Here is a 27,293-nt window from a genome sequence, read left to right on the forward strand (position 1 = left end):
AAAATGTGAAAAAAGTTGAGTAGGGTGAAATCATATTTAACTCATTGCAGTACCGATAGCAATAGTTAGTTAACTGAGAATTTGTGTAGGTGAAGGGTAGGTTAATTCCTTCCTGTTTTGTACGTTGCTGATTTTATTTCTGTTCTGGGGAAGAGACCAGGTGACACCTTTGGTGGTTCTGCAGCCCACTTTACTGTTGCTACAAGAGAGATAATATAAGAGATGCTTTAAATTGTTTAGATCATTAAAGTAGCTGTTAATACATTAATACATTAATATTGTATATTACCTTAGTTGTAACTTCTTTGGTGGTGGCAAACAAATTGGAAATTCTATTGCTAGAATACTGCTAAAATATTTGCATCACAGGCAAGTAGTTTATAACTCACTACAGTGTATTATCGGGGTGTCATTCAGTATGCCTATAGATTATGTCACTGGGGTGGTTGTTTTTTTTTTAACATCAAGTGCTAAATAATCTGTGTGTCAGAAAACTCTTGCTTGGAATTTTATAGTAAACATTTAGTAAATGGGTGTGGGAAAATCAGGAAATAAAACAGAGCCTTCAGGGCATCTGCTGTATATTTTTTATTAAGTATGATAAAAGTTCAGACAAGCTGGCAGGTTTTCCCCTGTGTACTCTCTTTTCAGGCACACACCAGGGAATGACATAGTGCACTGCTGCTTGTGTTAAGTCACTAATCGTGTTGCTTTGCTAAGCTGAGCAATCTGTCTTGTTGTTGTTGTTGTTTTTATATGTATGTTCTCTGCAGGGAATAACTCTGCCATGAGGAACTTTCTGGGTGTTGTAAGGTGTCTTTTCAGCTTCTGGCTAAAGGGTATTGTGACAGAAAGTAATTGTACAATATACAGTAATGTATTTTCTATACATGCTGCAGTGCAGCAAGTTGAGTTGTTCTCTTCTTACTGTCTTTTACAACAGTTATGTGTAAGAAAAGAATATTACTTCCGCATTTCAGCTTTTAAACATCTGGAGCATACTTAGAGGCTCCATTTGCCTCATGCAGGTTCACATGATGTAAAAGAGATGAAAAGAGAAAATATTTAATTATTATATCCTAATCACTGTTCTTTCTTCAAGTAAAACTGGTTTGTGAATCCATACAGTGAATAAGAAGTCCATTCCTGGAACCAAGGGAGTGAGCACCAGCTTGCTTGGAATGATGCTTCTGAAACATCGCACAAAATTTGCATTTGTCGTTATAGTAATGACGGTGGAGCTGCCTGTCCCTTTGGAATATGGAACAAAATTTGTCAATCAGTTAAACATGGTCAATTGTAGTGAATTGGTGTTTGATATTCTTTACCTCCTTAATTAAAGCTGTCCTTTTTGGGTCACTGCATTCTAAAATGCTGAAATTTAAACCTTTAATAGATGATCAGAGGGCTGGAGCACCTCTCCTATGAGGAAAGGGTGAGGGAACTGGACTTGTTTAGCTTGGAGAAGAGAAGGCTCTGGGGAGACATCATTGTGGCCTTCCAGTACTAGAAAGGAGCATATAAACAGGAGGGAGAATGGCTGTTTACAAGGATGGATGGTGACAGTACGAGGGGGAATGTTTTTAAACTGAGACAGGGCAGGTTTAGGTTAGAGATTGGGAGGAATGTTTTCACTCAGGTTGGTGATGCAGTGGAACAGGTTGCCCAAGGAGGTTGTGGATGCCCCATCCCTTAAGAGAAAGGCATAGGCATATGAGGTAACAAAAAAGAAGATACTGTGCAGGAGAGAAAAATAGGCAACATAGCGCCACTGTGCTCAATTTAAGTGAACCAAGTGAGGTATGAGCTGTCAGGAAAGTTTTATGTCCTCCCTTGTTGACGCACACATAACTAATAGAGACCCATGACAGTTATCGCTCAGACAAGTCAGTGCTGTGAGGTCTGGGGGAATCACAGCACTCCCTCCAGCCAGCTTGTCAAAGGCCCTCAGCAGCAGCTGAATGCTGGCAAATAGCAGTTTCACCTGGGGGGCAGCTTCTGTGTGGTGTTGGGTGCCTGTATAACAGTGTTCCCCTCAACCTCTCTTGCTGGTAGGAGTACCAGCAGACTTTGGCATAACCTCCTCATCAGATTTATGTGCAGTAATAAAACAGTACAGTTTTCTATCAATTTCAGGTTTTACTCTTCTGTCACTTGTTATATCTGTTGCCTTTACTGGGGGCTTTTGTAAGTGGCTCCTGCATGCATTGTTCTGTTTCTCTTGGCTCATTATGCTGTGTTCTTCAGCCCTTAACCACTGGCAAGGCTGTGTTCCTCCTACTGCTGCTGCTGACAGGTACCAGGGTGCTCTGCAGCATTTCTTAGGAACTGGAATTTCAGAAAGTACTGCACAAATAGTGAAGGAAAAGACAGAAGGGGAATGCAGCTCTGCAGGCCTGGGGCTTCAGGGAGTTCCGGGGGCCTCTTCTCAGTACTGGAGCAGTCAGAGGTGGTTACCTTGCCCAAAGGAAGCTTGCAGTTATTAAGGAGCTCTGTTGCCAAGTAAGGGAGCTGCAGGAAGAGGTCAGCAGACTTCCACAGCCTCAGAGATAATGAGAAAGAGATTGACCGGATCTTTTCCAGCTTGAAGATATGAGGCTACTAATTGTACTGAAGGGACAGTCAGGCAGAGTCTGTGCCTGCCTGTTCAGGAAGTGAGGGTTCCCAAGATGTTAAAGGTTGGATGATAATGGCTTCTGGCATGAGGAGTAAGGTTCCTGCTCCACCTCAAGATTCACAGCTGTAGAATAGGTTCACTGACCTCATAACTGTTGAGGAGCCAGGAGCTGTGTCAAATGAAGCATCTGTCTTGGCTGAGCATGAGCCACACAGGATCAGCAAAAGGAAGCAGTAAGTGATAGCAGTGGGAAACTCCCTTCTGGAAGGGACAGATTTGCAGATGAGGTCATCTGACTCCTTGTCTATCGATGTTTGCTGCTTACTGGGGGCCTTGGATTTGGGATGCTGGAGAAACACTGCCAAAATTTGTCCAGCCCTCAGACTATTACCCTGCCGTTCTTCCATGTTGAGCATACCAGTGATACTGCTAAGATGACCTGGAGCATTGGCCAAGGTCATGGGGGAGCCAGGTGGTGCTCTAAGTCCTGCTGGTTAGAGGGTAGGACTTGAGAAGAAGCAGACAGATCCTGCAGATCAGCAAATGATTACACAACTAGTAATTGCACCAGGGTATTTGCTTCTAGAAGGAAAAAGTAGTAAAGTCTTTTTCCTTCTAGTAAAGGAAAAAGAGCCAGAGTACACACACACACACACACACACACACACAAAATAAAAAATAATATATAAATATTTACTCTGGGAATTATTAAACACTGTAACGTGTTGTCCAGAAGGACTGTGTTATTTCCACCTGTGGAGATTATCAATGAAGATGTTAAACAGAAGCGGCCCCAGCACCGAGCCCTGGGGGACACCACTTGTGACTGGCCGCCAACTGGATTCCACTCCATTGACCACAACTCTCTGGGCCCGGCCATCCAACCAGTTCTTCACCCAGAATTGGATGTAGTCTAAAGCAACCTACTCTGATTTGACCCTACTTTGAGCAGGGAGTTCAACTAGATGATCAGCCTGGTTAGAAGTCTCAACCCTGAACTGTGTACATATAGCTCTGGAAGAGTTACTCAGAAACTTTTTGGTAGTTAAATTATTCTTGTTTCTGGCTTTGAAGGAATCGGAAGCACTTGTTTGCTTTCTTTGTGTAACAGTTTGTTCATACAGAAACAAGAGCAGCTTTTAGGTGCTTTAGGCCAAAATGCATATGTGAGTTAAATTGAAAGAAAACTGCAGTGACTAAGAGCCATCATTATGTAGTTCCAGTATGCTAGAGATTCTTACTGGTCTATGGCCTTTTTTTCAGTCCATCTTTTAGTGTTAAGCTCTGAGGCAATACAGTGGCAGGAAAATTAAATCTAAACTATTTAACTCCTTAGAACAGAGTTCTGTATTTTGTTACTTAAAAAGTAGAAATGTTTTCAGAAGTTGGTGTAAAGATTTGTAGAGTGATATTTCACTTATTCATATAATGCAGCAATCAAATGCCTATTAATTTTACTTTTTATTTCCTATTTTGTCTGTGCTACGTTTCTTTTTGACCTGAACATAGGTGGTCAGTTCTTCCTCTGCTACATTACACGTCTAGATTTCAAAGTCAGGCATGCGCAAATATATCACACAAAACCAGCCTACTAAGCATAACTGTAATACAGAATAGTTTTTATAAAAGTATAGGTATTCACATAAGTGATCTGCAAACTTCAGTTAATCTTTCCCGTCTTCTTCCCTACAGAATGTGTATGTAAACATAAACCGCATCATGTCTGTAGCAAATCGTCTGGTTGAATCTGGCCATTATGCTTCACAGCAAATAAAACAGATTGCTAGTCAGTTGGAGCAAGAATGGAAAGCATTTGCTGCAGCCTTGGATGAACGTAGCACGTTACTGGATATGTCCTCCATCTTCCATCAGAAAGCTGAACAGGTTAGTGAACATGGAGGGAATCAAAAGAAGTTTCTACGTTGGAATGGTGAATTGTGCTGTTTTACTTTGTCCAAATTGAAAGTAAATAGAGTGATTAAGAAGCAAGAATGTCAGAGTGAATTTCTGCCAGTCTCAGTTGATGTTTAAATGAAAATTTGTTCTCTGTAGGACAACTTATTTTCTTTATATTCTCCCCATACTGTCTTGCTTGTACCAGTGCAGGGTCAATCTTAGCCAAATTACATACATGAATTAAAACAGAAGAGACAAAAGCTAAGCTGTATGAAGCTTTTGAGTTGAAAGAAGGAAAGATAAGCATTTAACTTTAAATAGAATTAATATAATGCCTTTTCTACATCCAGAAATCATTCACTTGTACTATTGGCCCTACCCCTATACCTCTTTAAAGGAAGTATTCACAAATCAGTCCTTGAGTTGTTGGTATTTAACTCATAGTAATTGCTTATAGAAAGCTATCTGAACTGGTTTGAAAGTTAAGAAGGTAATTAAGTGTCTTCTGAATTTGAAATGGAGTTGGGAAATGTTTGCTTAGTATCCTGTAAGAGATTTCTCCTAAGTTAAATAAAAAATTTAGCTGTAGGTCTATAGCAATTATTTTAATTAAGTCATTATCCATGTGCAACTGCAAGAGAGGAGGTATATGTAGGAGAAATAGGAATAAATATCCCCAAGTTAATAGTCTTGATGGTGAAAGCGTGTTATTCCCCTCAAGGGAATTCAGCTCTGAAGGAGTTGCAGTGCATCTGCTGTTGAGTCATCCATTGATATTATAGACTGTCTGCTGTGTACGTCTCTGGTGAATTTGGAGAGCAGAGGTTCTTGGGTAGATATGGCTGACTGAAGCTCTAGTACTCTGCACAGCTGCCATAAATAATTTTCTTGCCATTTGCCATGCTAAATTGGCTCTAAGAAAAAGTATCATGTCTGATATAACTGTAGGATAATTGAACAGACCAGTTGGGAGCTGATAACTACAGAAATCAAGAGGCAGCACACCTTACTTTAAGGCGTTTTTGTTTCCTATTTTCTACTGTACAGAAATTCTACATAATTTTCCAGAGATTAGAAAAATGAACATAATAAAGTGCGAATACATTGCCCCTTGTTAGTGATGACATTGGTTTAATCTTAGAATGCTTAACAAAAGTACATGAACCAGTGTCACTATAATAAATATTTTTAGCAGATTTTAAAGAGAAGTCACTTAAAAAAAAAAAAAAAAAAAAAAAAAAAAAAAGAGGAAATGATTTTCTGTTGTAAAAGATACCAACTGGCTTGAAACATGTCATGGTTTTGTAGGTTAACCCATGACAAAACATTCGATAGAAACATTCTGATAGTTAAGCAGCATTGATGCTTTTCTGAGTTACGGGTTATTTAGCTTAGTGTTTATGCACTGTTGTCTTTACGAGTGGGAGAAAGATAGGTAACTGGGAGAAGGATGAAGAGGGGGGTGTACTCTCACTGAAGTGTTGTCCTTTTCCATAAAAACAATTGATTTTCATCAGAAATCTAGAGAGTAGACTGTGTGTGTGCATGCTGGCTAGTGATGGTAGGAGCTGGTGTTACCTTCTTCAGTTCTAAATGCATACATAAAAGAGGAAACAGAGAAAGTATTGCAACATCTGCAGAGATTAATTTACTTAAGTCTTCCTAATTGCTCCTTCTGCAGTTTTCACTTGATGATTAACTATGATGGATTGATATAGTTGCTTTGTAAGCTACCTGGCCATGATGTATTAGCAGTTGCGTTAACAGTACAGACAGAGTGAGTCTGGAATGAAAGGAATAACCCCTTAAGAGATATAAAAATGACTGAAAAATAATTAGTGAAAGAAGTAACACATCCTTTTCAAATGCATATTTACTCTTGCAAGTCTAAGTATTGTTGCCTCCTTGGACACAAGTATAGACTGTGCCCAGCTGTCAGTGCATGCTGTTTAAAACAAAAGACTCAGCTTTGTGGTCCCACAGAGAGCTTCTTTTGACATTTAATGCTTAATGTTAGTGATTTTTAGCACTGTACCTCAAAGAAATGAGAATTAAGCAATTATCTAAGAAATAATCATTTTATCACCCTGTCTTCCAGCTCTCAAACAATAATGTAGTGCCAGGTTACTTTTTCCTCAAAAGGCTACATGTGATCCCAGAATGGAGAAATATATGATGAGAAAAATGTCTTGGCTTCTTAAAACTTTTGGGATTTTTGAACTTCACACAAAGAGAAGATAAATTTATTTTACAGATACCATGTGTGCTTGGCTATACTAAATTTAACAGCTATGAAAAGTTCTGTAAAAACAGATTATTTTGTTCCTCTTTCCTTTCCTGGCATAACAAAGGTATAAAATTCATGCCCCCTAGCTGTCAAAAATAAGTTGACAGAACTTCAGATGTGCATACAGCTACGATGACAGGTTCTCTTCTGTCAAGATAACTTAAGCTTCAGAGATAAATTGTCTGCAGAAGGGATTCTGTCGCAGTATCCTCAATTTCCCCTGAAAAACTTGACTTGAACAGCTTTGCTGACATAGCTGTGTGCTCAAGCACAGTGTTAGTCCTAAGAGACCCCTGCTTGAGTTGTAAATCCCTTACATGCTTGCTACTGTATAGCTTGCCAAATGAATTTAGTGCTTATGTGTGGAGAACTTAGTACTTTGGGGATGAAGGTGTGAATTTCCTGTGTTCTACCACTGCTTGGCCTCCTTGACAGTGACTTTCCAACAAGAGGCTAGGAAGTGTTTTAGTGAACAGTTCACCATCAATTCTATGTATGTGAGTAAGCACGCAAACTAATTTGTTTTTCTACGAAGATTTAAAATAGGTGAGATGATGGCTTAATTAACATACCATGAATATCTGTCTACACAGGATGCTGACAGAAAAGAACTGAGGGTCTTGACTTGAAAATTTTACCTCTTAATGTAGGCAGGATTTTTGTTGCCTTTCATGCATCTGAAATAGTAGATGTGTAGTGAAATAAACTTTTCTTTAGCTGCGAATTTGTGAAAAGGAGCAAGAGTAAACTTGAAATGTCAGCGTTGCCAGCAGTTTAATTGGCCATGAAGGCTGCCAACATCTAATTAAGCCTGCTTGTCTGTGAAGGGCTGAAAGAGTTCCGTGTAGCTAAAAGCATGCGTGTAGTTAGACTTGAATACTTGTTTGTACTCTAATATGTTCATTTGGGCCAGTTCAGAAAAAAATACATTTAACAGTTTTCACTGTTAAATCTTTTTGGTGGTTGTCACAAAAACACCCATACTTTCATGTATTTCCAAGGTATATTTACCTGTTGAAGGAACTCCAGATTAACTAGAATGTATTTTCTCTGTTGCAGTACATGAGCAATGTGGATTCGTGGTGTAAAGCCTGTGGTGAGGTGGAGCTTCCCTCAGAACTGCAAGATTTAGAAGATGCTATACATCACCATCAGGGGATATATGAGCATATTACCTTGGCTTACTCTGAGGTATATATCTTGTTTGTTTTCTCAAGTTGCTGACTAGATAATACAATGTGATATTAAGATTGGCTTTTAAACTGCAAACACTTGTTGCACAGTGTTTTAGTTGAAAAATGCCAGGCTTTTTGTTCTGCTAGTTTAGTGTACTGGATGTTGTTGCTATAATTTATATTTAAACTTGAGTTTTAAGTCTTCTTAATCTTCTCAAAGAAATTTAAAGATTAGAGCATACGTGGTACAAACAATCCATGTTGGTTATTAAGGATGTATAGTTATATTCACATATTACTACATTTTAATAGCAGTATGATACTGTCCTTAAAATACTTAGAAAGAAATGAACTGGGTGTTCTTCAAGAAAGTATTCTGCTAGTATGGATTGCTTTAAATATGTTTTGAAAATCAGTCTCTGAAACTGTCTAACAAAAACATCTACCAAAGGATGTCATTTAGCAACCCAGAAGTTGTATACTTAGTTGTGTACCAGCTTCAGAGACACTTATATGAACCAGCAAGCCTATGTATTCAGCATTCGTAAGATTAGCACATCCTGTGCTGCTGCTCTAATCTTGGATTCTCAGCACAATAAAATGTTTTTGAGGATGCTTCTTAGTATTTCTAATATTTGTAAATACAGCATAAGAAAGTGCATATTCTAAAGATGGCTTAAAAAATAGTGACTTAAGTATCCATCCTTCAAATTTTGAATTCTTTCATGTACTTCAGTTAACTAAACTGAGAAATCACACAGGTATTGGCTGATCACAGCTTTGGGGTTTTTTTGGATGGAGGGTCTTCTTTTACTTTTTTTCCAAGGTTGTTAGCATCACAGAGTTAAACTATTTTGGCATTAAATGACATTAATGTTACTCTGAATTAAATACAGCAGGAAACTTTACATGAAAATATATGTTTGGTTAAATAATGGTAGAAAGTGATCAATGAACATGGGACAGTTTAGACTATATCTTTCATATTTTGAAAGGTAGTGATGTGGCAATGAAGCAATGTTTGTGGTTTATACGTTACATAAAAATCTAAACTACTTTCCAATGAACCAGTTCTGTGGTGGGCAACTGAATCGTAAGTGTGGTTTCATTTACAGCAAAGAAATGTAAGGTTAGTGCTGATGATTAGTCTGTACTGATAGTATATCAAAACTGGATTTTTTGGATACCTGCCATCTTAGGGTATGCATAAACTTTATTACTGTTAGTCAGATGTCCAGAGTTCATGAGTTGTTGTGCAAAGCTCATGCTGATATCTCTACTCATCATCTTTGCTGATAAAAGTTGTGATCTTATTTCTATGTCTTGACTCATTATTAAGACCATTTTTTATGAGAAGATTTGTTTTCTTCACTGTGAACTTCCTTTATTGAGAGAATCCCTTTTTTTAAACAATAGAGAGATATAGTGTGTTTGTAGTAGATGAATGTGAAAGAAGCTATCAAGGGTGTATGCTCCATGAGAATGCACCCAGGAATAAAGGTTAGGGCTATCTGGAATAATGATTACACAGCTCAGAAGTTGAAACACTGGAGTTCCTTGTGGGTTGTTTTTTTTTTTCTTTTCTTTGGTGTACTTTTTAACAGGGATGTGAATGAACTGGAGTCTGCCATTAACTGTAAATAACTACTGAGAATTACCATGGTTAATACTGTTTGCTTCCTGGTGAAGCATAATCAAAATAAATTAGGTGGGTAGATTATAGGTTTGCTCTCACAAGCACGTTAAAAATTTATTTAGGATTTCACAGCTGTGGCTTAAATGCTTTTCTTCTGCTTTTCCCCATCTAGGAAAGGAATACCTTATTCTTTAGAAACCAGATTTTGTGCAGAAGTAGTAGTCATATATGTATGTACAAGTCATGCTCCTCCTCTGGACATAAAGGTTTATTTTCCCTTAATTAAACATGCATTTCCTTTCAAAGACTGATGGATTTATCTATCTATATGAAGATGTTACAGAAGTCTTACTTATTTTTATGTGTAGGACTTGATTTCTGCAGCAGCATGGAGCTCCTTTCATATTATTATAAATGGACAGCAATAATAGAAGAGCACTGGCAGTTGCCACATTTTGTCCTTCATTATAGATTTCAATGTCTTGACAACAAGACTTCATTGCAAAGTAGTAGACTAATTATAATAAATACATTTAAGACTAGACTTGGACATAAATTTTACTGAAAATAATTACTCTGTATTACTAAAAAGGAACTTACATATGCTTACAATGACTGGTGTGCCACCAGTTCTTTACTGGCGGCTGAGTGATACCAAATTGTGATAGTTCTCTGTGCTTCATGCTAAAAGTGACAGAATAGCTAACATTAATCAAAAATGCTTACAACAGCCTTGGCAAAAGTTAAATATCAACAGTGACTGGATACAGTAGGACTGTGGCTTTTTAATTAGCATGCAAAATAAGTATTTTTGCTGTGGTTTGAATCAGAGAAGACAATTATAAATGACTGCTCTTTCTTATCAGCATTGAACACATTTTGGAAAAGAATATGTTTGCACTTCCTGGAAAGGTTTAAAGCAAATCAGGTGTAAGTTTGTCATAACACTGGTGTGTCTTTGGCTTGCCAGTACCAGTAATAATGTAAAAGTTGTAAATCAGGTCTGATGAAAGCATGTCCTGTGTTCGCATCTGTTGGTCTAAATGCATTTATTAGATTAATATTAACCTGTAAGAAGTGAATTCCTTGTTCCCCCTCAGCAAATGAAGAGATGAAAATACTGTTCTGGTGAAGTTCTGGACCATTGTATAATTGTATATAGTTGTAAAATTTTAGGGGCTTAACTGACAAGAGAGAGAAGTGAAACTCAAAAGAGCTTCTAAGTTAGATTCTAATTAAAAATATATACATACTGGTAAGGAAAAGCACACTTAAGGAAAGAGAAGCTGTTATTTAGAAGAGTGCTGCTTCCTTAAATTGTCTTGGGGTAGAGTAAGGATATAAAAAGTAGCTGTGTGTTTTTTTTTGTTATTGTCTTTTTTTTTAAGTAACAGCTGCACATGATCATGCCTTGAATAATAAAAATCCACAGCACAGCTCCCCATGTTCTTAACGAACTCTAAAATAGGAAGCAGAGGGATTGAAACAGCAGACTGATCAAGATTTTGGCAAGACAAGTAATTCTTTGTTCTTTCTGGTGGCCAGGTGAGCCAAGATGGAAAGTCACTGCTTGACAAACTTCAGAGACCTTTGACTCCTGGAAGTTCCGATTCCCTCACTGCTTCTGCCAACTACTCAAAAGCAGTTCATCACGTTCTGGATGTCATCCATGAAGTACTCCACCACCAGCGCCAACTGGAAAATATTTGGCAGCATCGAAAGGTTCGCTTGCACCAGCGGCTTCAGCTGTGTGTTTTTCAACAGGATGTTCAACAGGTTGGTTTTATTTCGTGTTGTATGAATGCCTTTCTGTTTTATTGGATTTTGTTTTGATGCTGGTTTTAGTGCCAGCTGAGCTTTGATTGCTGGACCCCATGTTTTCTCATTCAACAACTGAATAGAATAGTTCCATGGAATCAGCAGATCGAGTGAGATTCCTCTGCTCAGTGCTGGTAAAACTTCACCTGAAGTACTGCATCCAGATGTGGAGTCCAGTACAGGAGAGATGCAGACCTGCACATCCAAAGAAAGGCCGAAAAAGCATCCGAGTGATGAAACACCTTCCATATGAGGGCAGGCCAGGAGAGCTGGGGCGGTTCAGCCTGAAGAGTAGAAGGCTCTGGGGAGACCTGGTAGCAGCTCTTTCAATATCTGTAGGGGATTTAATCAGGAAGAAGGAGACAGACTATTTAGCAGGATCTGTTGTGACAGAACAAGGAGAAATGTTTTCATACTAAAAGGGGAGATTTATACTGAATATAAGGAATATTTTTTTACAGTAAGGGTAGTGAAGCACTGAAACAGGTTACCTAGAGGGGTGCCTCACCCCTGGAGACACTCAAGGTCAGGTTGAACTGGGCTCTAAGCAGCCTGATCTATCTGTAGGCATTCTTGTTCATTGCAGGGGAGTTGGACTAGATGGTTTTTAAACGTCCCCGTCAACTAATACAGTTCTGTGGTTCTATGGTTGATCAACTAATTTCAAGTTCAGTATCTTTGGAGAGGTGTTATGGGTAGAAACTGTATTTTGAATTTAGCTCCACCTTAGTTACTTTTAAAATTATCTTCTCTTGTTACTTGAATTCAGGTAGGATGACAGGTTTTTATTCTAGACAGAAGCTGTTCAGAGCTTGTGCTAGAAGATGATAATCACTAATACTCACATTCTAGTTAAAATTCTGGACTTTGTATCAGAAAAGAGAGTAGTAATATTAACATGCAAAAAATGAACAGCATTATTCTTTTACGAAGTTGTAGTTTCGTATCCTCATTGATACTTGTGTTCTTTCCTTTTCAAATCTGAGCATATTATACTAAAGAGGCAGAAAAAAATACAGTTACGATTCCTTTCTGACAGTGTCACTGTCATGCTTTCAGCTGAAACGGCGTTACTAGCACACGGATGTTTGGTTGTTGCTGAATGATGGGTGTGTGCTTGGGACTGGGCTGGGGCTAGCTGCTGCCTTCATAGTGCAACAGCAGTTAGCGAGGCGGAGCCAGGACAGGTGCCTGATTTAGGCCAAGTGTTATTCCATACCACGTGACACCATGCGGAAGGCCATAGTACTGCGGGAGTCCACCCATGGTGGCTGCTTCTCAGGGGTTGTGGGCGTCATTCAATGGAGGTGAGAGCTTGTGGTGTTGGTGGGTATCGGCTGGTTGTATTGGTGCTGTGTATCAGCGGGTAGGTGGAGAGTGATTGCACTGTGGCTATACATACACTGTTATCATCACACTTTTCTTTCTGTTTTCCTTTCCTTTCTTAGTAAACTGCTTTTATCTCAGCCGTTGAGTTCTGTTTTGTTTCCTGTTCTCTCCCTCTTCCCACTTCAGGAGGGAGTGAGCAAATGGCTGCGTGGTACTTAAGGCACCTGCTGGGTTAAACCTCAACTATCACTGTTGAATTAGTATTTACTAGCTGACATGTTTTTATTATGATGATGACGTTAATAGAAGCTTGAGTACAGACGTTAGTATCTCTTTTGGACTTTGTTTCAGCTTAAAAATGTAAAGCTGTATAAAACGCCCTTGTAAATGGATATTTATTAAATGTATAATGCTGACTTTAGTCTGCAGCTGATTGAGACATTACTAATTTATTTTATATATCTATTCCATAAATAGTAAAGAAGGCTAATACTTTCTGATGATGTTCTTCAGTTTCAGTGTACAGGTTTTTAAAGCTCAGGAATTTCTGAATGTGGATTTTACATAACCAGTTACACATTCTGTTAAAATAACGTTTCTTCCACACTTGTTGCACTTCGAGTCAAATTTAATGTACGTACCTGTTGCAAGAAGATGCTCAATGTGGACAGTTGGGAGTGAAGTAAAGTTTCCAAACTGTCAACAGTCAGCTCTGACAAAGGATGTGGAAATGTGTGAAAAATGTCAGCTGATCCAAAAGAAAATAAAAAGCCAAATGAATATCACAAATAATCAGGAACAATAATCATTTATTCAATGTCGCAATAATCAGTGACAGCAAAAGCAGTATTATGCCACTGTTTAAATCCTAGAAGCTCCTCACCAAGTTTATAACATCAGTAGTAGCTGGTCATGAGGGTCTTGTGTTTGGTACTTCCATGAATAATCAAGGAGGGGCACTTGTCAAAACTGACAAGGCAGAATCCACAAATGGATCACCTTCATAAGAACTTTTCAGCAATTAAAATGATGCTTTGTTTCTCACACGATTACGTAGGTCCTCTCAGCTGTAGCCTGGTCCCATAAGCGAGGACTGGGTCCTGAAACTTGTTCCTCTAGTCAGAATTCAGTCCAGGGAGGACCTACTTAGGCAAGCTAGGCCAAATGATTTCCTGAAGTTGTTTGTCAGATGCATGATTCAGACCTCAGGCCTATAGGTCAGGCTGCAGGCAGTTTATTTCCCAGTGGAAGGCAATCATTAAATGTTACAGTGAGTCTTACTGTGCTGATTATACTCTTTGATTTGTTATCTTGGGAGTCATAAAATGTTAAATTCTCGTTTTCTTTTACTTCCCAATTCTTGACTCTGAATGGAGTTAGCTCTGAAACTGCTTGTTTCTTTTTGCAGTGACTTTTCTTAAGTCATTTTAGAATCATGACCTGCTTCGTCAGCAGGGAGCTGAATGTCCCTTTTCTGTCTGAGACCAGTCAGCTGAGAGACTGGATTGTCCTTTGTTTTGTTTGTGTAATGGCCATTAGCCACCAACTCTGGAGGCTTCTGAAGAGTGCCATGTGGTGGTTCAAACTGTTTGTTATATTACTTTAAATTAGCTTTAGATTCTGATTTAGATGCTGCCTTTTAGTTCGTAATGTGAATTGTGGTGAATGTTCCCTTTTGAAATGCAGCTTCTCATTTCATGCTGTAAGACAATGATAATTCAACATCCACGCCAGATAAATTCATCAAACAGTGGCAGAGGCCTTAAATAATATGTCAAGCATGTAATGCTTTTTCCTTACTTTGTTAATTTGTAGCTCCCTCAGCTTTGAAAATCCTCATGAAAATAAATAAATAAATAAATAAATAAATAAGAGTTCTCTTGTACAACTAAGGTTTGTTTTTTTTTTTCTTGCAGTAGAAAAAGAAAACAAACCTAAAGCAGATAATCTAATTTATCTGAGAAATGTTTGCTTTTCTGCTGAATGTTCACTGGCACTATTCAGTGCATGAAATTACTTGGTTTTCAGCTTCTGCTAATATTTATATCCAAGACAGTACTGGTATGTTTTGTGTAGAGCTTCAAAGGAACATCTTTCTCAAATATCTTGATTTTCATTTGCACTATTTCAAGCTTGTTGTTTTTTTTTTCAAACCTTAATAAATTCATTTATGATTGTCTAGCAATTAGTGTAAAAATCCTTTTTCATTACTGCCAGTTTTCCATGTTAGAATGAGCTAAGTGTAGTGTAGCTCTCTTCAGCTGCCCATAGTTGAAAAGCACATTATGACAAGCAAACAAGTCATATTTTAAGTGAGTTTACAACTGCCCTTCGACATGAGTTTGTGCTTTCTTCCTTTTCCTACTCCTGGCTTAATTATTATTAATGAAATGTCAGTTTATGAAAATATTAATTGAGTAACAGAGCTGACTGGAGGAGAAAATTGGCTCTTATCACATTTTTTTTTTTGTTACTCCACCCCTCTAACTTGTTTTGTTTGTTTGTTTGTTTGTTTGTTTTGTTTTTTGTTTTGAGTTTGTTTTGTTATGTTTTTCTGTTTTGTTTAGTATTGGTTGTGGTTACTAGTGAAGCTTTCAAAATCAGCAAAAATATTGTGTTTCTAGTTAACTACATACACCAAGAATTGTCTCATAATTTTGTGGAGCAAACAGTATTGAAAGTAGCTCATGAAATTATAAAAATAGTAGGTGAAAATGTAATAGTAGTAGGTAAGATAAACTACCATCAGATCTGAAAGTGGGAAGGAGAAAACCTATGAAGTCTTCAGTTGAAGAGAGTTCTGAATTTCATCCTGGGTAGCAGAATTGTGCCAGGAAATCTAGTTTCTAGTTAATTTATATTAATTTTAAAAAATGTGGTGTGGTTTTTGTTTTTTTTTTGTTTGTTTGTTTGTTTGTTTGTTTTTAATACAGAAAAAAAACCCTGAGTATTCCATTGTTCTAAATAATTGTTAAGTGCAGAGCATGCTAATAAAAATATAATGTTATACTTAAGAATTGACTGAAGCTTACCAAGAGCAAAGTACACATTAGCTTTCCGCCTAAGAAGAGGAAAGGAACTGGCTCTTACAGTTCTGATAGGAAAAATAATAAAGCAGTCCTGTTACAACAACATGATGTTTTATACTGCTAGGCCACAAAAAGTCAATACTGAACATTAAGAATTTCGGTAGAACAATATTGCTGATGCTCATACAATGAAAGCTTTAGAGCCTGAAGAACTACATAAATAGTTTTGCAGATCAGAAGTTAGTAAAATGTACTTGTAGAAGTTGAAATAAAACATCTGTTTACTAAGTGTCCACTAACCTTGGTTGGCTTCTTTATCTGTTCTGGATAAGTTTGCTGCTTCTCCTTCCTTGATCTGCCTACCTCAAGGACTCCGAGTTTTTGTTGCAGCAGTCACTGTTTCAGTTTTGACTAATAAAGGGTGGATCAGGAATGCTTTCTAGTTGCTCAGCATCAAAATACTACTGATTTCACTGCCTGATTCTACTGTGCTGTTTTGAGGCAGTGCCAGTGTGAAATGCTTCTTCTGGAGGGAGTGTATTTCTACATTTAACTGCTTGAAGATTAGAAATTCAAAGATTTTCACCCTCCCCTTCTGAGCTCAATGTCTGGAAAGTAGCACCAAGTAAATCAGAAAAATGTAAGTGTGTATAGTAGCTAAAGGGGGTGGGGGAAATGGATAATAATGGGGAGGAAAAATGGTGAAAAAACGAGCATGTTGAATCTGCAAAATATCAGCTGTCTATTGTTTATTTATTATATAAACAGCATACACAAAACATATTTTGCAGCCATGAATAATGATTCTGTGACGATGAAGCCATCTTTCCATAGTAATTACGTCTGCAATATATTCTGTATCAGTGTTTTAAGGATAAGCTTTTTTTTAGATTGTATATTGGGAATTAGGATGGTTTTGCTGAGTCTGCAGTTACAGCTTAATTGCATCATATTAAAGCAACTTGCTCTAGTGGAGAAAAATATTATTCACACTTTTGATGAAATTAGTTGAGTCTCGGAAATTACTGCGCACTGCTGCACTATCAAGAGCGAATTCCATGTACTTTCATTATTAGGCAAGTCTTTTGTGGGCTGGTATAATGTGTGTGATAACTCTTCAGTAACTCTTCCAGGAGGAGGGGGAAAAATGCATTAAGGTACAAATGGCTAATAGCAATGCAATTTAGTCATGTTATCCTTTGGTTGAATTGATATGTAAAAGTTCTTAGTGATGTGCAAGTGAAAATTCTAACTTCGACTTTGCTTTTACATGCTGTGAAATTTTCAAATAAAGGGTTACCTCCGTTTTTTTAAGTACTGGAGTAAGAAGGCTAAGCTGTAATACGTGGTTTGGCTTAGAGGCAGCAGTGCTTCTCATGTTGACTGTTTCAAGTCATGCTCTGTGTACTGGATTTCTATGACAACTTCTTGAGGAGTTACTGAGCATTATATGGCACAACATTCCTTCTTGCCGTGCTGCTTTTAGCTTCTTATTCTGTTTTCTGGGACAGATTTTGCTGTTGATTTTGTTAGCTTATAGCTGCCAGCAGTCTTCAGGGTCTTCAGCTCTTTTTATAGTGACAAAAGCAGAGTGGTCTACTGAAACTAGTTAAGAGCATTGATAGTAGAAAATTTGCATGTAACCGAATCCAGATTTATCTCTTCATTTTGCTGTCTCCCATCAACTGTTACCCTCAAAAGAAGCAAATGAAAATTTATATTGACCTAGAAAGTAATAACTATTCATTTGGCAATACTTAACAGGAAAAACAAGCATGTATACTATAGAGATTTAGTGAAGTGCTGGTGATTGGAGATGGAGACATTACGTAGCATTATGGGATTGTTTATTGTTTAGAAGATGCCACATAGAAATGGATTTGCAAACCAGAAAAGATTCCAACAGTCAAGATAAATGAGAAAATCGCACTGCATTATTTAATTTTGTGTACTAAGGAAAGCCTAGATATCTTATAAGGGAATAGCGTATGGGATTAGGGTCCCTTCCAACTCAGGATGTTCTATGATTATGTATCTATGAAATACAGCCAGGATGTTGCAGGAGTAGTTCTTAAGTCTGATTATGTGGAGGCAGGAATCATCACTGCACTACATGTCAAATGCTTTCAGTACAGGACAAGTAGTGTAGGAGGAAGAAGGGAGAGAGGGACCCCACCCAATTCCTTGTATTGGAGTTAAGAACACCAGCAGATATGGAGGGGGAGAAGGTATGGGTTTCTAGCCAGGTCTATTTCAAAATAAAGCAAAATACTGCATTTTTAAATTTATCTGGCTTCCTATTGGGCTGATAGGAAACTCCTGAGGTCAGCAAGAAGTGCAGAGTCCTGTACCTGAGAAGGGAAAGAGCCCAGACACCAGTATATGCTGGAGCCACCCAGCTTGGAAGCATGTTGTGTGAAAAGGATTTGAGTGTCTATGTGGACACCAAGTTGACCATGAACCAACAATGTGCCATGGCCATAAAGAAAACTAATGGTTTCTAGAACTGCTTTAGGCAGTGTATTGCCTGCAGGTGGAGTGAAATGATCCTCTTTACTCAGCACTGTGATCTCATCATGAGTGCTGGTCCAGATCTGTGCTCTCCAGTACAAGAGAGGCATGGACATAATGAAGAGAGTCCAACAGAGGGTCATGGAAACAGGGAAGAACTGAGGCATCTCTCCTATGAAGAGAGAATGAAAGACCCGGTATTATAAGGAATATAGAAGAGCAGATCTGGGGAGGATCTTTACGTACAAATACCTGAAGGAGGAGTGTAAAGAATATGGAGCCAAACACTTCTCAGTGATGCCTAGTGGCACAAGAGGAGATGGGCACGAACTGGAACACAGGAGGTATTCAAAAGCTGCCTAGACTTGGTCCTTGGCAAATGGTTCTGGGTGTCCCTGCTTGAGCATGATTGGAGCAGATGGCCTTCAGAGGTCTTTGCCAACCTCAACTATTCAGAGATTCTATGATATATTAAAAAGAATGCTAGAGATAAATGTTAAGTAAAGCATTCCACACCTCTTCTTAAGTACTATGTAAAAATGATTAGCTGAGTTGGAAAAAAATACTCACGTGGAGTTGTTTTTAATTTGGAATAGCATTCTTAAATCTTGGAGTACTGAACAAAAAATTAAAAACCATATGCATGCTAGTTAATGAAGGAATTAAAATACTGCTAAGATGTATTAGTTTGGAGAGAGACCAGATGGTTTTGTTTGTTCACTCATCAGAAAATCGGTATATGTGTAGTAATTCTTTGTTAACTGGCAGGAACTAATTGCATGTACAACTTAGTATTTATAAATCTATCAAGCCAGTCATTGTGATAGAAGCTTTAACATCCTTAAAATGTATTTAGTTCTTCATATTTTCAGCTATAAAGTTTACAATACACAGTGATGTCTATTTGATGCCTTAGGGAGATACTTCTATGGAACTGGGGGCGAATTCTTCATGTGCTCTGAATGCAGATGTCATTCTTCTCATAAGGATTTCAATTACATTTTTTCTTAAATATAATATTTTTCTAACAGCTCTTTCTTTTTGGCTCCACTATATGAAGTAAAGAAAAATTGTCCTCCTCTAATATAAAACCTGACTGCTATTCACAAGTGTTATCTGAGAATGTGCAAACATTCGTGTTTGTGACAGAAGAATGTGTGCTTAACACCACCAGGGGTCCAGCCACTTGAAGCAAATTTGCTGTCAAATTGATAAATGCATAGAAATTATGCTGCCTTTGGTAGGCTTCAAAGTAAACATATTTTTAATCATAGAATTTAGCTGGCTTTAATTAGTTACCTTGATCTAAGTTTATGTAGTTGCTCATAAGAGGATATAACTAACAGCCTTCAGTAGCAATAATGCATTTTAATCCACTAATACGGTACCTTATATGCTTAGTTTCTTGGATAGTTGTTTTTACATCACGACAGTTGAATTTGTATTACAACAAGGTGTTATTCAGTGTACCCATTATCTTTTGTCTTTTTATTTTGCACTGCAGGTGTTGGATTGGATTGAAAACCATGGAGAAGCCTTTCTTAGCAAACATACTGGAGTGGGAAAATCCCTGCATCGGGCTAGAGCATTACAGAAACGCCATGAAGACTTTGAAGAAGTTGCACAGGTGAAAAGCAGTAATATGCAGGACTGTGCATTTGTTGTGGAAATATATGAAAACTTTGTACTTGAGAGCTAGACATAGAGAACTCCACTAAAAACAGACAAAAAAAAAGTAAAAAAAGAAGTCATTTCTAATAATGGCCTATTTTGTGTGTGTCATGAGCTTTTATTTATTTCTCTGTGTTCCTGATTCAAGTAAGAAAAAGACAAATTTCTAGAGTCTTAAAGAATGGGAGCATTTGAAGCCCAACAGAGCTGCTTTTATTTATTTATCTATTCATTTATTTATTTGTTTGTTTGGGAAAAAGAATGCTTTCAAAATAATTTAAAGAAAGAACTAAAAGCTCTTGGGAAACCAGGTGAGCCAGCAAACTGGCTTTACATTTTTCTTTTAAATGCAGTTGAGTTGGTAAATGCCCTCTTGTTTTGAATCACTCACATCAGTGCTTTTTTTCCATAGGAAGACTTTAGTTTTTGCCTTAAATAGAAATTATAATAGAACTTCAAAACACACTTTTCTGTAGCACTTTTAAGACATCAAGCTGAATGAAACAGATAGAATGAAGAACTCACAAAGAAGAACAACAGGAAATTGCTTTGGGTAGTAGCTTTGAAAAGAGATGAGAGGTGAACAAAACCCATGAGAATTTGAAGACTTGAATCCTTCCCGTTAGTAACATTCATTGTCCATTCAAAATTATTAATAATAATCATCAAGAAAGATTTCTTTAAGGTAGAATTTATGTAATCCTTCACTCAAAACAGAAGGTAAATTACTAGAAAATTTGAAGTGACTTGCAGGAGCTTAGCGATGACTCCTGATATAATGGGGCATGTTTGTAGTTTTCCTGTTTAACAGCTGGTTAAGCTCTGAATAAAATCATACTGTAACCACAATTTTAGAGCACTCCTATGTCTGAGGAACTGAAATAGCTTCAGAAAGCTTCCTCAATATTAATTTCCTGTAAATTTTTGCAAAATAATACGCTTTGCTAGTTTTAGATATTTATATGCTGGATTTTCCATATGCAGATCTAGTACTTCATTTCAAATAAAATCTCCAATGTTTTCCATGTGGATGTACTTACTTTCCTGAGTCAGAGAAGCAAGAATTTATTTGTGTAAGACACTTAAGAAAATGTGAATGATCTCATACTTAATACTGTGTTATTCGAGCAAAGAGGAAAACGTTTGAGTTGACCAAAGGGTATGAGGTATGTAGAACTACCAGTGGGATATAAACTGTTGGAAAAAAATAACGTTGTTAATTATCATTATATTTAAACTAGAAAGTTTTACAACAAATACTTTGCAAAACTTTTCTAAAGCTGAATGGTACTAGAATTTAAAACGATCTCTTGAGGGGATGAGTGGATTTTCTATTTTTGGCAACACTGAAAACTAGACTTCTCAGAGACTTTAAGTAAGCTATGGGGAACCATCCTCTCCTGACAGAATAACGGACAAAATGATCTAATAAGTAATCATTTTTTTTTCATCTTTAACTTTTTGAATTTACAGTGACTGCCAAGACAGGCACACCCTCTGAATTGTTTCTCTTTGCTCTAAAAGTGGACATAAGCAAGCTGCAGAAGACATTCCTGTTGTTGATATTTTAAGGAAGGTTATGTTCAAGTTTAAGAACGAAAGCAGTTTTAAATTTATTTTAATAACTTTCAGATAATTTAATTTATTCTCTCCTTCATTTCTAGTTGGCTCAAATTTTGTGATTTTGGTTTTTGTGTGTGTTTTTGTTGTTACTTCTTTTTTTCTTTTAGCTTGTCTGTTTTATTATAATGGACTTCTCTTTGTTTTAAATAGGATCCTTGATATCTGGGGTTTTCAGTCATCTCTAGTCAGAAACTGAGAGGAAGCAGCATAGCAATGTTTTATAAAATGCAGGGTGTGCATAGAAGTGTTAAAATGTTACTGATTGAAGTCTAACTCCAAAAGCTTCTATACTTGAACCAATTCATCCTTTCCTGCACCTAAGAATGGCTGTAATACATCAAACTAAACAATAGTGTCTCATGGCCAAACACTATATGCAGAAAGAATGACTGTATAAAAAAGTCACCTTTATCCTCCCAATGGTTTGGGTTTATTTGAAGTCTGAAACTGAAGGATGCATCAGAGCCGTTGTTTAGTCACTGATGGACTTCTCTTGATTAGGCTAACTAGTTTTTGAACCCATTTATATTTTTGGAATGTACACTAGTTCCTGTGCCAATTTGTTCAGCAGTTTAATTGCTCCTTAGATGAAAAGTACTTCTGGTTTTGGTTGTGGGGTTTTGTTTTCTTTCATTTCAAATATGTTTTCTGATGCTTAAACATGATATTATCAGCTGAATTTAATGAGTAATCTGTTTTAATTGTCTCTACCTTAGATGCTTTGTGTACCTCTATTAATCTTTCTATGTCCATATATGCATTCATCTCTCTCCCTCCCTTCCACAGTGCACTAAACTCTACTCATTCTGTTGTATTTATCACTGCTACCACTCATTTCTGCACTAATCTCTTAAATTTCAGCTTGGACTCTTCTGTACTGTGTCACTTCCTATGCTCCTACTGTTTGTGCAGGAGAATACTTAGGGAAGGCTTCTCAAGAAGACTAGGAAAACAATGGGATGCATTATTTGGGAAAGTGATGGTGTTTCCATTCTAGAAGTTTTTCCAGTATTTTGAAGAACAGTGCTTATTGAAGTCTTGAGTGTGATCAGTTATGCCTTGGGGCACGAATGGATGAACTAAAGGTCTTACTGGGCTGATTATTTTCCTCTGGCGTTCAGGAATGGCTTACTGTTGGAGAAATTCAGAGGAAGCGTTAACTGATTTCAAAACTCTATGTTGAAGATGTCACCATGAAGACTCCTTTGTCAGTTTGGGAAAGAGGCATAAGCAGGTTTGAGGAACAACTCCTCCCCTTTTTGCCTAACCTTCCATCTGGTGACTGCCCCTTGCTACCAATACTTTCAAAATTTTCTCATTGCTGATTTCTCCTCCAAGCATTGGTTAGAAATAGGCATAGAACTGGGAACAGCAGGAGTTAGTAGAGTTCTTGTATCTGCTATGATTTCCACTCTGAAGGGTAGTTATTATCTGCCAAGATAAGTAATTGTGTTGTATTCCAGCTCTACTTGGAAGACAATTTTAGTGATAAGGCATGTGTCTGCTGCTGAGGTCTGAGACTTGCAGCCTGCTTTGAAGCACAGTGTAGGTTGTGTTAAATTTGAAGCTCAGACAGATCACCATCTAGTTTACCGAAAAAGAAGCTTGCTGTGCCTGGGCCTGTTACGCGGAAGGTACTTTTGGAATTCATAAACAATGCTTCATATACGAGATAAAGTTTTCATTAAAATGGAAAACTTCTGCTTCAGCCATCTGTAGCTGGGTGCGGTTCTCAGGGCTGATGAAGTATTTGTTGTTTGAGGAGTGCCTGGAGGATCTTCGGCTTTGCTCCTGAACACGTGTGATCAGTGACTGGGAAGCACAAAACATGGAGCACAGATCAGAGTGTATTCTGGGCCAGCAGGCCTGAGCTGGAGATGTTCAGCACTGAGTAATACTATCCCTGCTGAAAAGGGTGGGTTTGTATTCGTCTCTGCTGGCTTTCCCAGGGAAACTGGGAGGAGTTCGCTGCCTCTAAATGCAATTAAAAAGCTGAAGGTTGAGGAAAGACTAAGATGCACTTAGTCAGAATCAAGAAGCAGCATGGACTAAATTCCTTACATAAATAATAAATGGAGAACTCCCCTCAAGTATATGAAAGCAGCACTGGGTCATGTAGCTACCTTGGGCTTCCTTACATAAGTTTTCCCCAGAGGAGAACTTTGATTTCTTACCCATTTAATTGAGTTTCAGGTCTGGATTTGGATTTAACTTTTCTGGGATTTATCTTATTAATAAGAGCTGTGACAGTGGCGAAGAAAAGCACATTTTCTTAGGCTTAATTTATCCTGGCATGCAGTGTTTTCACCTGACATAACTGAGATGGGGAGGAGATGGGGAGGGAGGGCAGAAAGGAAAAGAGTAAGGTGCAGCTTTCAAGGAATGAAATATGCATACTAATAGCATGATTTTCTATAGCTGGTCACTTTCTGCCTTCTGCTTGGTTGTATTGATTTGATGCTGGGTGTTTCTATCAGCATCTAGGACTTTCCCAACACTGATGATGCACATTTGAAAAGTCTTCTTGCCATGACTGTTGTGATTTTTTTTTTTTCCAGTGCTGAGACAGACTGGTTTACAAGATATGAGATATTTATTCTAGCTGTGAATAATTCTGAAGAATAGACTTCCATGTTCTAAATGAAGGAGATATTTAAGCACACATAAAAAGGAGCTAATAAATAAATTTATTAACAGTTAAATGAGAAAGTACCTAGAAATACAATAACATGTTCAGTAAGATTATATTCTGCTACTTTTAAAAATAATAAGAAAGATACATTCCAAGGACCTTTTTGTCCTTTTCACTCATGAAATGGCTTTTAAAACATAATGGCTGAGTTTTCTTTGATTTAATCCTGTGAAACTAACTTATTTGTCTGCAGAACACATACACCAATGCAGATAAACTTCTAGAAGCAGCCGAACAGCTTGCTCAGACCGGAGAGTGTGATCCAGAGGAAATATATCAAGCTGCCCATCAGCTCGAAGACAGGATACAGGATTTTGTCAGACGCGTGGAACAGCGCAAGATCCTGCTGGACATGTCCGTTTCCTTTCACACACATGTCAAGGAGGTAAAGCCACTGATAAGTCATGTCATGACTTTAAGCCTTAAAACCATTACTGTCCAGTGTTGCCTTCATTGTTAAAACTTTGGCATGCAGAGTAATGACCCTCTGTTGTACAATGAGTTTTGTAATTTGTTGTAGATTGGCGACCAGGAACAGGGCTGTTGGTGGTTTTGTAGATCTATTTCTGTATTAATTTTCTTACTAGTACTTTTTTTGTTTCTTTTTTTCTTTTTCCTCAAGCAGTTTCTGCCTTCTTGTGCAAGTACACTTGCTTATTCTATCATGGGGAAGGGGAAATAGTCAGAATAGGGAACTGATACAACTGAAGGATAACACTGCAGAGTCAGAGGTGCTGTGCGCTTTGGTTTTTCATGCAGCAACTGAACTGTCAGACGTTTGGTTAGACTGACGCAGTTCAGAAGACTGCTGTGTGTGGATAAAGCATCCAGACACTTAAGTCAACCCTGGTGTTTTGAGAGATTTTTTTTCTGTTTTCAACATCACGTTTTACTCTTGTGTATTGACACTTCTTCAAAACCTATATTTATATTGACCACGGTTTACCTCGTGTTTAGTCTGCTTTAGAAGTCGTATTTCTTTTGATGCTAGATACTGTGTAATGAGTTGGTACGTTAGCGTGCAGCATCTCACCTGCTTTTGAAAAACAAACAAACAAACAAAACCCACATGACCCATTACTTCCCCTGGTGTAAATGTTACTGTATGTCTCCTGGTGTAAATGTTACTGTATTTCAACAGTGAGCTGAACTGGGGAGCTTATATATGAGGGGGAAAAATTAGGCTAAGATGCTTCATTTTCAGCCAAATCTGTTTTTCTCATCTGACTGAGGACGTAGATCATATGTATTTACAATCTCATGGAAAAGTTTAGGATCTGCTAGAGTAGGAGTTTTTGATTATAGGCTGTGACAAATCTTGACAGTTGTAGATTATTTGCTTTCTGTTTTGGTCTTATGTTAAATCTTAAAACTGCTCAGATTAGGTGAAAATTTTGTAAGGCTTGTGGAGCACAGCATGTCCGAGCTTATGTCTTTTTGCCTTCCACCCTACACAGAGAAATAGTCTGTTTAGTGAGGAAGCACATTGTTCTAAAACACTTTCTTCAGCAGAACCTTATGGAGGATCAGGGTGAGAATTTTTTGTATGTGAATCATCTACTTTGCACTTGAAACAAATGCACAAAGCAGTTGGTCTTTGAAGCAGGTCAGGGTTGAATTCCTTGTTAGCTCTAGACATGAGGACATAGCTCCCCCATCAGTTTTCTCTCAGGTGCTTCCTTGTCAGAACTCTCCCAGCACTCTGCATGTTTAAACAAAGGAAAAATTCTGTCTTGAACTATTCTTGTGGGTGAACTTTGCTGCTTCATTTTCTCAAGCTCTTGTTGCTGCTCCATTACCTGTTGTAAAGCAGGGACGCAGTCAGCTGCTGAGATGTGCTCACTATTGTAGATGCTTTCATTACCTGTTTTTCTAAGCATTAAGAAGAACAGCTGGAATGCTATTTTAATGGACACCATTGATTGTAGTGATGAAGGACAGAGACAGCAAAAGAAATTGCAAGGAAGGGACCTTTTTTCTTTTAAAAAAAAAAAAAAAAAAAGATTGTTCTGTGAGTCAGTGTTGAGTAACTCTGGGTGGCTATCCAGATGTGCTGGAATGTTGCCACTACTCCCCTAGATAATAATGTTTTATTGGAAAAAGATCATCTGTATCTTGATTTATTTCTTTTGTAGAATGGGTATTACTGTGACCCTGTAAGTGCACACAGCTGTTGCTATAGCAGCTTCTTTGCAGCCTGGAGACTGAGGAAGGGCATTGTAGCTGATGTCTAAACGTTGGGTTTATTTTGGTGTTTGGTTTGGTTTGGTGTGGTTTTTTTTGGTTGTGTGGTTGACTACTATATTTTACAAAGAAGGAAAAATTACAAACAGCATTTAGTTATGTAAGCAAGACTATCTTGTTTATTTATTTGCATTCTACTTAAAAATACAGATGAAAGAGTGAGGCAGGTGGTTTGTATTTAGTAGGCCAGTCATCTGCTTAAGGTGCAAAGAAACAAAGCTCAGAGATGCCCTGTGCCTTCTGTATTCTGTTTTGTTTTCAAGAGCATGTTGTTTGTTACCAAACACGCGTGTGGAGTGCTGAGAAGGCATCACAGAGCAGATGGAAGATAAAAATGGCCTAAACCTGAAAGGCATCCATGCTTTGTTGGCAAGAGAATTACATTTCTCTTGCAGGATGTGGGAAATTGCAGCATAAATTAGTGCATACCTGCAGGAATGTAACTTTTCTGCTGTATGATCGAGTTAAGATGTGTGTGTTTAACTAGTGAAGAGAGGTATTCAAGTAGTAGGATGATACACTATTTGTTGAACTGAAGAGAGATGATTCAGTTGCTTTAAAAAAATAAGAAGTGTTTTGCTCGTCAGGTATTCAGGGTGAAATTTCTGTCTTGGGAGTGCTGTCTTTGTGTTTTCCTGTACTGAGAAATGGACACAAAGAAAAAATCCCCTTCTCATGTGTGGCTGCATGGAAAGTGATGCAGAACCAAAGAAAGCTGGTTGTCAGGGTCTTGGGCTTTTTTGAAGCTTTAAGTCTGGCACTGAA

At 37.8% G+C, this 27,293-nt stretch overlaps 1 protein-coding gene across 2 annotated transcripts in view; it reads left to right on the plus strand.

Annotated features, from left to right (window-relative positions):
- Nucleotides 1-27,293, plus strand: part of TRIO (trio Rho guanine nucleotide exchange factor) — a 224,951-nt gene that overhangs the window by 77,830 nt on the left and 119,828 nt on the right. For both annotated transcript variants that reach the window (XR_011902859.1, XM_072329481.1), the window contains exons 7-11: nucleotides 4,310-4,501; nucleotides 7,860-7,991; nucleotides 11,157-11,387; nucleotides 19,803-19,925; nucleotides 24,478-24,669. Coding sequence is in view for 1 of the 2 variants with exons in the window: in XM_072329481.1 (XP_072185582.1) it covers nucleotides 4,310-4,501; nucleotides 7,860-7,991; nucleotides 11,157-11,387; nucleotides 19,803-19,925; nucleotides 24,478-24,669 (870 nt within the window). In the remaining variant the exon portion in view is untranslated. The remainder of the gene's footprint in view (nucleotides 1-4,309; nucleotides 4,502-7,859; nucleotides 7,992-11,156; nucleotides 11,388-19,802; nucleotides 19,926-24,477; nucleotides 24,670-27,293) is intronic.

This window comes from Excalfactoria chinensis, chromosome 2 (assembly GCF_039878825.1).
Source record: "Excalfactoria chinensis isolate bCotChi1 chromosome 2, bCotChi1.hap2, whole genome shotgun sequence".
NCBI lineage: Eukaryota > Metazoa > Chordata > Aves > Galliformes > Phasianidae > Excalfactoria > Excalfactoria chinensis.